The sequence below is a fragment of the Dendropsophus ebraccatus genome, chromosome 8 (genome assembly GCF_027789765.1).
Source record: "Dendropsophus ebraccatus isolate aDenEbr1 chromosome 8, aDenEbr1.pat, whole genome shotgun sequence".
Lineage (NCBI taxonomy): Eukaryota > Metazoa > Chordata > Amphibia > Anura > Hylidae > Dendropsophus > Dendropsophus ebraccatus.
The window spans coordinates 93,416,924-93,431,183 of NC_091461.1; the positions used below are offsets into that span (position 1 = coordinate 93,416,924).

At 48.0% G+C, this 14,260-nt stretch overlaps 1 protein-coding gene across 1 annotated transcript; it reads right to left on the reverse strand.

The window, feature by feature from the left end:
- Positions 1-10,058: 10,058 nt before the first annotated feature.
- On the reverse strand, positions 10,059-13,327 carry LOC138799627 (protein kinase C theta type-like). The gene is made up of 6 exons (XM_069981077.1): positions 13,048-13,327; positions 11,833-12,086; positions 11,684-11,746; positions 11,026-11,580; positions 10,885-10,928; positions 10,059-10,741 (listed from the first exon to the last, which is right to left on the reverse strand). Exons 1-5 carry the CDS (start codon positions 13,252-13,254, stop codon positions 10,904-10,906), a joined length of 1,104 nt encoding a protein of 367 aa, XP_069837178.1. The 5' UTR covers positions 13,255-13,327; the 3' UTR covers positions 10,059-10,741; positions 10,885-10,903.
- Between the last annotated feature and the right edge of the window lie 933 nt (positions 13,328-14,260).

Genomic DNA, 14,260 nt, shown 5'->3' on the forward strand with positions numbered 1-14,260 from the left:
TTTCCCTATTTGTGCCCGTGAGAGGTACTTAAGGGGCTATATATCAGGGTGGTTTGGTGATCTCCCCAATGGGAGGCACCTCTTGGTCACAGGTTTTCCCTTCCTGAAGGGATATCTGGCTATTTTTGAGTGTTTTGAGACTCGCAACTGAGGCTCCACGGACCCCTTCTTCCATATTTAAATTTATAGGGGAAAATTTTTTAAAAAGTCACCAAAAATTCTTAATATTTTTAACATGAAAACTTTATTTAAACGTCATTTCCTGATGAATGATGACACATTCCCTTTAAGACTGGTCCCAGCTCTCTTTATGTCACTGACCAGGTCCTCCACTGTAGTTCTTGGACGATTCCTGACTTTTTCAGAACCATCTTTAACCCTTGAGGTGTGATCTTACATGGAGCCCCAGACAGAGGAAGATTGACAGCCATCTTGTGGAGAGGTTGGAGTGGGATTGAGTGTGTACGGGTGTTTTTTATACAGGTAACGAGTGCAAACAGGTGCAATAAATCCAGGTAATGGGAGCAGAGTAGGAGAAGCTTTATATAGAAGAACTAACAGGTCTGTGAGGGACAGAACTCTTCATCAGACACTAATGCTGCGTTTACACGGAGAGATAATTTGCCAAATCGATCATTTAGCGATTTTGGAGTGACAATTTGGTTTTTATACCGATCAGCGTTTAGACTAATAAATCGTTAGAAAATGTGTAAGAGAAATCGTTATTGCGATCGTTTATAAGATCGCTTAAGCCCATCTTTTACATAGGGTGAATCTTTGAAAGACTGTTTACACGAAGGGATCTGCGAACATTTAGCGAACGACGATTTGAGAACATTTTAGAGAACGACGATTTCTCGCTCGTCGCTTGATCGTTTGCTGTGTTTACACGAAAGGATTATCACTCAAATGTGATCGTTATTGCAAAATTTCAAACGACATTCTTTCCGTGTAAACGCAGCATTATTTCATGTAATAAAATGCAGAGTAATTATTACTATTGATTTTTCTGTATCTTTTTAAATAGATTTTCCTGCTGCACAAATGATGTGATCAGCCTGTGATTGGTTGCTTTGGGTAACATATATTTTTTTTAATAAAAAATTTTGATATATGACAATAACACAGTATAAGAATACACAGTATTCTCTCAGCCAATCAGCAGTGCTGAAATATTCACTGCTCCCCTGGATGAGGCAGCTAAAGTCAAGTATGGAGGAGAAGACACCTGATGATAGAGCAGTGACTGTAGGCTAGACATGAAGCCTCATCTATTGGTCTCCCATGTCTGCTCCCCATCCGCTATGTTCAAGGAAGATCCCTGTTTCTAAAGGCAATCCTTCATAACTTTCATGATGTCTGAGCCAAGAGTCATCAGGGTGGTCACCAGCCGCTTCTCCCCACCTCCAGCTACTATAGGCGACTGTACAGGAGGCCAACTAATATAGGAGATTGCACAGGCTGCCAGCTACTATAGGGACCTACACAGGTACAGGCCCTTATAGTAGTTGTTCCCTATACAACCCCCTATAGTTGCTGGCCCTCTAAGTACCTCTGTCCAACACTGGGGCCTGCTCAAAGTTCAGTATGGCACAGGCATCGGAGCCCACCAGGAAATTCTTCAATGGGCCCTGATGTCTGTCCTGTACTGTAGGGCCCTCCCTGGAATCTAGGACAATTGTCCCAACAAACATATCATTCACCCATGTGTCTTTAAGGCAGGAAGGTGGTGGTAAGCAGGGCCGGCCTTAGGGATGTGCTACGCACAGGGCGCATCACTCCAGCAAAAAAAAGGGGGGGCCCCAGCCGGCTGATGCGCCGCCCTGTAAACTATAAGCATATGTGACGTGCTTATAATTAAATTGTGCGCCCTGACTGACCGCGGTGCAAGCCATTGGCTCATTGCGCTGTCAATCACTTCTGACATAGTAGACGTGCCTGCGCACAGCACGTCTGCTCTGAGTAATGCAGCCGCCCCTGGAGGTGCAGAGCGGCCATGGTGGGGGGTTGCTTCACATGGGGGGCTGTAGAAGGGGGATGCTGCACATGTGGGGGTATATAAAGAGGATGCTGCACATGGGGGGCTATTTAAGGGAGATACGTAACATAATGGGGGCTATATAAGGGGAATGCTAAACATGGTTGAGGTATATAAGAGGGGTGCTGTACATAGGGGCTGTATAAGGGGATTCTGCACATTGGGGCTATATAAAAGGTATGATGCACATAGGGCGGCGGTATAAGGGGGTGCTGCACATGGGGGGTGGTAGAAGGGGGTGCAGCATATGGAGGGCAGTATAAGGGTGATGTTGCACATCTGGGGCTATACATGAGGGGTGCTACACATAGGGGCTTTATAAGGGGGATGGTGAACATGGGAGAGGTATATAAGGGAGATGCTGCACATAGGGGGCTATATAAGGGGATGCTGCACATGGGGGGCTATATATGGGGGGTGCTGAACATGAGGGAGGTATATAAGGGGGATGCTGCACATAGGGGCTGTATAAGGGGGATGGTGAACATGGGGAGGTATACAAGGGGGCATGCTGCACATAGGGGGTTGTATAAGGGGGATGCTGCAGAAAACAAATTTTGCACAGGTAGCCATCTACCCTAATGCCGGCCCTGGTGGTACGAATAGGTTACTGGGAACCCAAGTAGGTTTTTTGCCAGGGGCCCTTTGAAGTCTGTGTCCCCCTTGCTCATATGTTCCTCATATAGCTTTCTTTTATCCATGGGGAACCTGAGGGTTTTTCCACTGCTCACATTACTCTCCTGCTGAAAGGGGGCGCTGTGGAGTCAGCACTCAACAACAAAAAGACAGCAGCCTATCAGGGAGAATAATCTGCAGATACCAGTGTCCTCCTCTCTACCAGCCTGTCCTGTGCTGCTGTGCACTGCTGACACCTGTGCTGTGGTCGCAGCCTCTTTTCCCTTAGGCAGGATACTGCATGTAGGTTCAGGCTGGTGGAGTTATGACTGGGGCAGCCAGCAGGTGGCAGTGTCTCCCACATAGAGCCCCAGTCTAGTGACGCTGCTTCCCCCTCAGCCAGAAGCTGTGAGAGGAGCAGATCCTGTAAGAGGGGGGTCACTGTATGTCTGGTCCACATTATTAGGGCTATGTTATGGGGACCCCGCTACTGGAGATGCAGTGGGGGCAGTAGCTTTCCCTGATATGGGGAGGTCCGTGGCAGAAATGGTATGCTATAGATTTCACAGTTGTGGTAATATGTGTCCGCAGGGGCGTAGCTAATGTCTCCTGGGCCCTGGTGCGAGAGGCCAACTTGGCCCCCCCCCCCTCCTTTCACGACCAAGTGATGCTATTGGTGTGTGTATATATATATATATATATATATATATATATACACCAAGACAGATATTACCAATAACACCAGCGTATTGGAAGAGAAAGTATTATCACCGTACATATTACTGCCATACTGCTACCGACCAAATCCTGTACACTGAGACCAATATTACCAGTAATACCAGTATATAGGGAGGAAACATTACCGCCACACCACAACCACTACCATCACCACCATATTGTTTCTGACCAAATCCAGTATATTAAATCACCTCATCCAGTCATATAGAGGTGGCCCCAGCTCTACACAGGCTCTATACACCATATACATTACAGTGCAGTTATATCAGGTGACTCACAGGAGACGTCTTCTCTGATCGGAGTTCTTTCCTTTTAATCTTCTTCTCCATCCGTCCTGGGCCGTTATGAGAACTTCTCTGAGCCACGAATCCACAGAATCTGCCAGACAGACATATTCCCCCCCACCCTCATAGATGGCCCCTCTTCCCCCCACCACCCTCATAGATGGCTCCTCTTTCCCCCCACCCTCATAGATGCCCCCCTCTTTCCCCCCACCCTCATAGATGCTCCCCTCTTCCCCCCCACCCTCATAGATGGTCCCCTTTCCCCCCACCCTCATAGATGCCCTCCTTTTTCCCCCACCCTCATAGATGCCCCCTCTTTCCCCCCTCATAGATGCCCCCCTCTTTCCCCCCACCCTCATAGATGCCCCACTCTTTCCCCCCCACCCTCATAGATGCCCCCCTCTTTCCCCCCACCCTCATAGATGCCCCCCTCTTTCCCCCCACCCTGCAGGCTGATAAAAAAACAAAACAACAAAACTTAACTCACCTGACAAAGCGCTCCCACGTTAATCCTCTCTCCTCCTGGTCTGTCCGCTGCTGCTGGGGGTGTCACGTCTTATCCCCGGCAGCGCGCGCATCCCAGAGCTCCCTGCGCGCCGGAACCAGAAGTCGGTGGCCAAGGCGCCCAGGGAGCTCTTGGATGCGCGCGCTGCCAGGGATAAGACGTGACACCCCCAGCAGCCGCGCAGCAGCGGGGGGAAGACGGAGCCGGACTCTTGTGACCGCAAGCAAAACAATGCTTGCGGTCACAAGATTGATTGATCGGGAGGGCCTTCGTGGCGGGCCCGGTCGTGGCGGCGACTGCCGCGACTGCGGTAGCTACGCCACTGTGTGTCCGTCACTGTTGTAGGAAGGAGTCCGTGCCTGTCACTATTAGTGGTGAGGGGGTCTATGGTTGTGTCTGAGGTTTATAGATCTTGTGGGGGGATTAGGACTGTCACTATTATGGTGGTCTGTGGTTGGGGTGGAGGGAGGTCTAAGGTTGTCAGTATTGTTGGTGATATGAGGCTTTCACTATTGTGGGGGTCTATGACTGTTGCTGCTGTGGAGGGAGGTCTAACGTACCACACTCTGTTTGATATCTGTATACATATGTCTGTATACTGTGTGTATGTATTATTTTTTTACAGGATATTCCTGAATGTGCAAAATGTACCATAAATAGCAGAATTATTCCCTACAGATGCTCTTCAACTGAATATATTACTGTGTGGCCCCCTGCATGTATATAGCAGCGTATAGTTACTGCTCCCGGTATTAGTGGAAGTCACTTTCTCTATTCAATCCAGTAAGAATCATCAATGTTCTCATTGAAGTAAATAGGGAAAGTGACATCCGTGGAACAGGTTATAGTACAGATAGGGGATTCTATATACTGCACTGTACATTGTGTAGGGGGCGCTATCTATCTATCTATCTATCTATCTATCTATCTATCTATCTATCTATCTTTCATGTAATAGGATCTGTACAATATGAAAAGTCACCAATAATTCCCATATCTGCTCTTATATCCATCAGGTGATGAAGATAATGGATGTCTGTGACATAGAGAAGGGACGTCAGTGATGTTACACCACAATGAGGAAGCAGAAGGTGAGGGTCACTATGACTATTGTCTTTGCTGGTTGTTTCTGCCATAATACGATCATAGCCTTATAATAGAACAGGGGTCTCCAAAGAGACCGCCACACTGGGAAGTTGTCACAAAAGTTAGATCTCTACCTCTTCAGTGCTGGGCTCATACATTGTATGTGGTAATCTGCAGCAGAATAGGACATAACACCTGAATGGTTTTCTCTCCCCCGGTTGGGTCAGTATTTGTCATTTCTGTATCCATCTCTATATTCTCCTATATCACAGATACAAATACTGATGTGTAATGGCAGAGGAGTAAGAGATATATATACCGCTGTAATATGCAGGATTGGTGTTGATGGCTTTAGAGTCACTGGTCGGTGACCACTGTCCTGGAGGATGAATGTTTTTTTACTTCCCCTGTCACTGGGTTTAACCCTTTACCCACAATTGATGTAGATGTGTGTCTTGAGTGGGTTGTACATCTGGCAAAATGCTGTATATATATATATATATATATATATATATATATATATCTCAGGGTATGAAATACTAGAAGAGTTCTTCTATAAATAATTGCCCATTAACCATACCAGAAGAGTTGCCCCCAAGTGGTGTAACTTAAAGGAGTAGTGCGGCGAAAAAGGTTTTCCCCCCATTCCCTCCCCACATGAAAAGTTATATAACTTCATAATATACTTTGGTAGACAATTCAAGCATCTTACCCACTTTCCCTGGTCCCGCTGTCTTACTTCCAGGTTCAGTCTGGACCACTTTACAGCACCGGAACGTAGGGCCAACTACGTCATAATCCAGGGCATTCCTTGGGTGTTCCACTGAGCTCCAGGGCACTCTCTCCCTGCTTTGGGTCGCCTCCCATACCCTGTGCTATTGGTTCCCACTACATCCTGCTGCTCTATTTACAGGAATGTCACTATTTTTAGAACTGCAAGTCCCAGCAGACTCGAGCATACACTGTCTGGACTGACATGTGTATGGCAATCGGGTCCACTGGGATTTGCAGTTTTTGTAGTAGTAGTGAGATAGAGCAGCAGGGTGAAGTAGGAATCAATAGCACAACTTAGACTACGGTATGGGAGGCGTGCCAAAGCAGGGAGGGAGTGCTCAGGAGGTCAGAGGAACGCCCAAGGAACGTCCTGGATCGTGATGTAGTCAGCCCTACGTCCTGACCCAAGATGGCGCCCGGGGCTGTAAGATGGTCCTGACCGAACCCAGAAGTAAGCGCGGTGGCCAGCAGGACCAGGGAAAGTGGGGTAAGATGCTTGAATTGGCTACCAAAGTATAATATGAATCTTTATAACTTTTCAAGTGGGGAGGGAATGAGGCAAAACCATTTTCGAAGCACTACTCCGTTATCTATTCCCTCCAGACATCCGAGCCATAGCGCTACTGCTCCCTCTGAACCAGTGGTGTATCTACTGCAATAGCAGCCATTCTTCCTCTGTCTTTAGGGCTTCTGGGCAGCATTGGTCATGTGCCCTGTTTCAATTTTTTTTTATTGCCTAGGGGGGCACCACTTTCAGCCATTCCCTTTAGGCCATTGTCTCTCTGCTCTGCTATTTATTCTTGGTGGGAAAAACAGAAAATAGGCATTACTATTGAGAGGTACACAATAAGGACTTGTGTACCTGAATTATAGCCCAAATACTGATCTAGGAAAGAAAGGAGGATTTATTACTGAGTGATGAACCAAGGGGACACTATGGTGATGTAGGGGGCGCTTTAGGCAGATTTTACTCTGTGGGCCCACAGGGGACAAAAAATAAAGGTACTTTCACTGCATATGACATATAGGGGGCCGCTGTTACAACCTGGGGTAATATTACCAAGAGTGGCACTATCATTCTCTGGGACTTGATAGATGAGGATTCACTATTTCCTTATTGAGAGATGATATGTCAATATTGGATGACTCTGCTATTCATATATGTTCCCTTAGTTCCATAAGCTACATAGACAGTGGAGGCGTTTTCAACCTCAGGTGGTATGGAGTGGAAATACAGCTCTGGATATAGAGACTTCTTGTTTTTTTCGCACATCTAGGCTGTTTGGTTATTTAGGGGTATGTGATAGCTGGGATCTGTAATGGTAGCTATATTCCTAAATAATAACAAAATATGAGACTGCGCTAGGGCTGAGTCTTATACCGCAAGTATACAGATACCGTCTCTGGCGTCGGTCCTATCAGATTGCCGCGTACCCGGCTTGTCCCATCATTTAACCCCCCAGGCCCCGTCCCATCAGAGCGCGGCATGCAACTCCCTGCCCCGGCCTTTCCCATCAGAGCGCCCCGTACTCGTCCCGTCCAGTTCCATCATTTAACTCCCCAGGCCCTGTTTCATCAGAGCGTGCCATGCAATTCCCCCCGGCCTGTCCCATCAGAGCGCCCTGTACTCGTCCCGGCCTGTCCCATCATTAACCCCCCCAGGCCACGTCCCATCAGAATGCGCCATGCCCTCCCCCACACACCTGTCGCAGCCTGGCCTGTCTGATCAGAGCTTCCCCCCGCCAGCACCTGTCCTTTCAGAGCGCGCCATGCCACCGCATCTGCCCCTGTCCGCCCAGCCCTGGCACTTGTGGACGCTATGTGCGGCCCAAGTTGTGATGGGACACGCTGGAGCAGCGGAAGCACAAGGGAGAGAACCTGTAGAAGATGGTTCTGTGATCCAGAGCTGTTCCTACCCCGCAGGAAGGAGCTGCTACACCTACTCCGGAACCGGGAGGAAGGAAGCAGCTGCCAGCCCCTGCAGATCGTCTTCTCCTTCTCTGTGCCCAGTGTCTAGGTGCTGGAGCTGCTGTTTGTCCTCAGCCTGCCCCTGGTGTCTGCAGGAGCTGTGAGTGCCCAAATACTGCATGCTGTGTGTCGTGCCCATATACTGTGTATATACTGTGTACAGTGCCCATATACTGTGCATATACTGTGTACAGTGCCCATATACTGTGCATATACTGTGTGCCCGTATACTGTGCCTATACTGTGTGCCCATATACTGTGCCTATACTGTGTGCCGTGCCCATATACTGTGCCTATACTGTGTGCCGTGCCCATCTACTGTGCCTATACTGTGCGCCGTGCCCATCTACTGTGCCTATACTGTGCGCCGTGCCCATATACTGTGCCTATACTGTGCGCCGTGCCCATATACTGTGCATATACTGTGTGCCGTGCCCATATACTGTGCCTATACTGTGTGCCGTGCCCATATACTGTGCATATACTGTGGGCCGTGCCTATACTGTGTGCCGTGCCCATATACTGTGCCTATACTGTGTGCCATGGCTATATACTGTGCACCGTGCCTATATACTGTGCCTATACTGTGTGCTGTGCCCATATACTGAGCGCCGTACCCATATAATGTGCATGTACAATGTGCTGTGCCCATATACTGTGCATATACTGTGTGCCGTGCCCATATACTGTGCCTAAACTGTGTGCCGTGCCCATATACTGTGCCTATACTGTGCGCCATGCCCATATACTGTGCCTATACTGTGTGCCGTGCCCATATACTGTGCCTATACTGTGTGCCGTGCCCATATACTGTGCCTATACTGTGCGCCGTGCCCATATACTGTGCCTATACTGTGTGCCGTGCCCATATACTGTGCATATACTGTGCGCCGTGCCTATACTGTGTGCCGTGCCCATATACGGTGCCTATACTGTGTGCCATGGCCATATACTGTGCATATGCTGTGTGCCATGGCCATATACTGTGCATATACTGTGCGCCATGCCCATATACTGTGCATATACTGTGTGCTGTGCCCATATACTGTGTGCCTGCCCATATACTCTGCATATACTGTGTGCCGTGCCCATATACTGTGCATATACAGTTTGCTTGCCCATATACTGTGCATATACAATGTGCTGTGCCCAAATACTGTGTGCCTGCCCATATACTGTGCATATACTGTGTGCTGTGCCATATACTGTGGATATACTGTGCGCTATGCCTATATGCTGTGTGCGGGGCCTATATAGTGTGCACCATGCCCATATACTCTGCAACAAATACTAATAATTACTATAAACTAAATGGCCCTGCTGTGTGTCGTGCCCATATACTATGTATATACTGTGTACAGTGCCCATATACTGCGATTAACCGCGATATTGATTTAGGCCAGTATCTCCCAGCCCTAGACTGCGCCCCTGTGTGGGTTGCAGAAACCGTGCTCCTACTGTTTAGAAGTCCTGTGAGAGTTTCAGTAGTTGCAGAACACCCCTTTTTGTAATGAACCAGGACTAAACCAGTTGTTCAGTCGGGTCTATGCTGCCCGCAGTACCCCCGAATACTATCCTCTGAACAACATGGAAATGCTGGGAGTAGTAGTACATCTTCCTTGTACAGAAGAAATTGACCTTGTACTGGAGCAACCAAAAACTAATTCCTTCCTTGTTGGTAGAACAGCAGAAGTAATGTGTTTCTGGAGGGGAGGGTCTCTTCCTCAGACAGTAGAAACATATTATTTGTGCAGTTACACCAATAAAGAAGGAATTCTCCTTATCATAAACCTTAGTTGTAGTTTCTGGTTGTGTCAGTGTCCCTGGGGTGGCCCTGTTCACACACACACTATGGTGAATTAAGGGGTCTTTATAGAATGTGATCAGATTAACAGCGGGGACCCCTCTAACAAAAGGCATTGTGATCAGGAAGATTTCCCTTCTTCACTCATTATTCTTCACCTGCAATAGGAATAAAGACAAGTACACAGATGTAGAGGGGTAAAAGGAAAATTTTATTTATAGATAATGCAGGAGTGGGGGGTATTATTATTTATATATTTATGTATATGTTTATGTAAATTATTCTCCTATCACACTAAACCTATTTTGGGCTGGTCCCTAACCTGTGTGATGTGGGAGTCTAATTTTAGATATATTTTAAGCTAGTGAAGATAGGGATGTGTGACCTAACATTATAAGAAACTAACCCTATTTACAGCTGTGTTGATCCAGAGGAAGGCAAAAACCCCATTAGGAGGAAAAAATACCTTCCTGACCCCAAATATGGCGATCGGAATAAATCCCAGGATCGAGCCGGTATCTAATCTACATGTACTAAGTGCTAGGTGTGAGTGCCTATACCTATCCTGTAGTGTGTGTGATGTGGATTTGGTGCGTGTGGTACTTACCTGGCCTGTGCTGAGGTGAGTTCAGGGATAATAGCCGCTATTCCGCACCCCAGGACTCCTACATGCGGCTATTGTTCCTGAACTCTCCAGATGGAAACACAGGCCGCTCCTGGGGGTGTAGATGATCTTCAGGCTGGGGATGTCAGATGCCAGCCCAGGATTGAAGGTTTCCATGGTCAAGGTCTTGGGGCTGTATCCTGCTGGTAAAGGTCCTGCATGAAGATGTTATTGAGAGCGCTGATGTTGTAGGGCAGCCGAGGTCGCACACAGCAGCAGAGACGTCAGGAGGCTGGAAGCGGAGATCAGTTGGAGCGGGTTCATCCTGCAAGACATAAGAGGAAGACGTCTAATAAACTTATATGTACAGCAGCTTCTGTTATCATAGTGGGATGGTCATGGTAATGGACCATCCAGCTAGATAACAGCACATGTGATAGGTGTCCTGTGTGTATAATGGCCACTTACCAGATGGTCGTGGATTCCTTCACAGTCTAGATCTTCTCATCCATCTAAGGAGAAATAGAGACATAGTCACTGACAGAGACAGCAGACAAGGACAAAGATGGAGACCCCAAGCTAACAAGAACCTATTTGATTGAATCTTACCGGGTCCAACTTGGTGACATGTAATTGAAGTCATCCCGGGGGTGAAGGGTGTCTGTGTCCTCCGGCCACTGCAGATGTTGACTTTGCAGACCTGTCTCCATTGGCTTCCATGGTGGTGATACTCTCCTCTCCTCCAGTTCCTTCCAGCCGATGGTGTTGAAGAAGGGATGCTGCCTGATGTTCCCGCACACACCCAGGCGCTCCTCAGGATTCTTGCGCAGCAGCTTCTTGATGAGATGTTTTCCGTCAGCGTCGATCCAAGATGGAAACTTGGGGTTCTCGGTGGTCATGGCCTTGAAAGCCTGTTGCATGACGGGGCCGTTGTAGAATGGGTGGCGTCCTGTGGCCATCCTGGACAGCACAATCCCCAGGCTCCACCAGTCCACTGCTGCGCCGTATCCTCTCCTGAGAAGCACCTCGGGGGCCATGTAGTGGAAGGTTCCCGCCATTCCATTGTTGTTCCTGGAGGCGGTCACCCCATCTTCGGCCAATCCCAGATCGATGATACGGATGTGGCCGTCAGCATCCACCATGATGTTCTCCGGCTTCAGGTCTCTGCAATGAAAGAAGAGAAGAGAATGATGAATCTGCCCAGTGATACAGGAGACTGTGGATAGATCACTGCATGACTGAGCAGACAGAGAAAGAGTTTACATACCGATGGACGATGTTCTTCCTGTGGAGGAACTGGAGAGCACTTACCATCTCTGCTGTGTAGAATCTCATAGAAAAGAAAAGAAAATAGTCATTAATAACACTCTTCTTTAACAATTGCCCTCTCCCCCCAGAAGAAAACCAATTCCTTACCTTACGTTGCCGATGTTCAGGTAGCCGCACATCCTGATCAATCCCTCCAGGCTGCCACCGGACAGATACTCCGTGATGATGTAAGCGCGTTCCAGAGACTCGTGTGCGGCATAGAGGTGGCATATGAAGGGGCAGTCTCTGGAGGCATGGAGTATCCGCCGCTCTCTCACGATGACTTCGTCGTTGTCCTCCTTCTTCTTGATGATTTTGATGGCCATGTAGATGTTTCGGCCGGGGACTGATGCCAGGACCACCTAAAGAAAATAAATCGAGAATACACATTAGAAGACATCTGCAGGAGGGGTGGGCTGTGCTGGAGTGAGGGTAGGAGAAGCAATAGTAGTGGGAGCAGTATTAGGAGAAGTAGTATCAGGAGTGAGGATAGTAGTAGCAATAGTAGTGGGAGTGGTAGTAGCAGAAATGAGGATAGTAGTAGCAATAGTAGTATTACCTGGTAGTCGTGGTGGGGGAGGGGTTGGGCGCCATGCCGAGTCCTCACCTACTCTCCAGTAATCGCACCGTGTCTCTCCTGCCCCGGGGGCTGCTAGGTGCCCAGCTGCTGCGGCTTCTCAGGGTGCTGTCACAGGCAGGTGGTGGCGATCTCTTGGGTGCAGGCGGCTTGATGGTGATCTAGTAGATGACTGGATGGGGTGGGCAGTGGTTCCAATCTTCTGGGTCCGGATGGTCCAGCAGCGGGTGCACTGACCTGCAGGAGGAGCAGCTTGCCTGCAGCACCACTGCTCCCCCTGCGCCCGGCTCAGAGCGATTTCTTTTTCTTTTTTTTTTTGAAAATCGAATTTACGATTTTCCAAAAATTTTTAATAGAATTTCAAAATGTAGGCAAATTAATCAAATTAATTTGATTAATCGCCCAGGCCTAACTACAGGTATGGCTAGGCTGACACTGTGTATTTGCTGTTCATGCACTATATATGTTTTATTAAAAAAAAATAAAAAAAAAAGCTGATGCAACAAAACGGATACATTGAACAGGGATATTATAGACATTTAGGGGGAGATTTATCAAGCAGTATTACGGTAGTAACGTCCTCTGTTGCCCATAACAACCAATCACAGCTCAGCTATCAATTTCCCAGGGTTTGTGAGTATAGGAAAGCTGAGCTGTGTCTGGTTGCTATGGGCAACAGAGGACATGGCTGCTTGATAACTCTCCCCCATAGGGTATAAAGGGATATGAGAAGTTGTAGAACTTACCTTTCCAAAGTTGCCCCTACCCAAGCCCTGGTGAATGGTGAAGCGGCTGATGGGAAGCCTGGGGTAGGGGCTGGATGTCTCCTCATCCTCCAATCCTCTCCTCCTCTTCTGGATCTTGTCCAATCCAGCGTCGCTCTCCTCTTCCTCCTCTCTCTTCCTCTTCCCGTCTCCTCTCTTCTTCTCCTCGCCGTGTCCAGTGGACGCCATTTCCGCAGTTCTCTTCTCTGTAGACTTCAGTCCAGTCGCTTCGGTCGCCAGTAGAAAGTGAACAGCGGTGGTTGTCGCGGTGACGTGATGTCAGAGGTCATGGGACCCTCAGGTGGCACCTGCCAGGCAGGAGCCCATAGAGCTGCTCTGCCATATACACTGTGCTGTGGGCATCATGAATGACAGTCTAGTGTCCAGAGGAATGACAGGGACCATCATGGCGGCTTCTTCTAGTGCTGTATTAGTAGTAGATGGGGCAGGTGATGAGACTGGTATATTGGGGCTGGCGGCGGTGCCCATAGTTCATCACAGTCTGTATTATCATGTTATATGTGGAGATTATAGTGGATGGCAGCAGGAGAAATGACTGGTTTTACCATCTACTGATGGATGAGACAATACACATGGATGTGCTGCAGGTTTCTCTGATATTAAGTTATATACCTGTATATAGTGAGATCAGCAGCTGCATTGTCACCGCTCATCCCTCTCCTAACACCCATCATCTGTTACACTGCTAGTGGGGTCACTGTATATAAGGGATGTGCTGTGTATATGGGGACACTGTATATAAGGGATGTGCTGTGTATATGGGGACACTGTATATAAGGGATGTGCTGTGTATATGGGGACACTGTATATAAGGGATGTGCTGTGTATATGGGGACACTGTATATAAGGGATGTGCAGTTTATATGGGGACACTGTATATAAGGGATGTGCTGTGTATATGGGGTCACTGTATATAAGGGACGTGCTGTGTATATGGGGACACTGTATATAAGGGATGTGCTGTGTATATGGGGACACTGTATATAAGGGATGTGCTGTGTATATGGGGACACTGTATATAAGGGATGTGCAGTTTATATGGGGACACTAAATATAAGGGATGTGCAGTTTATATGGAGACACTGTATATAAGGGATGTGCAGTTTATATGGAGACACTGTATATAAGGGATGTGCAGTTTATATGGAGACACTGTATATAAGGGATGTGCTGT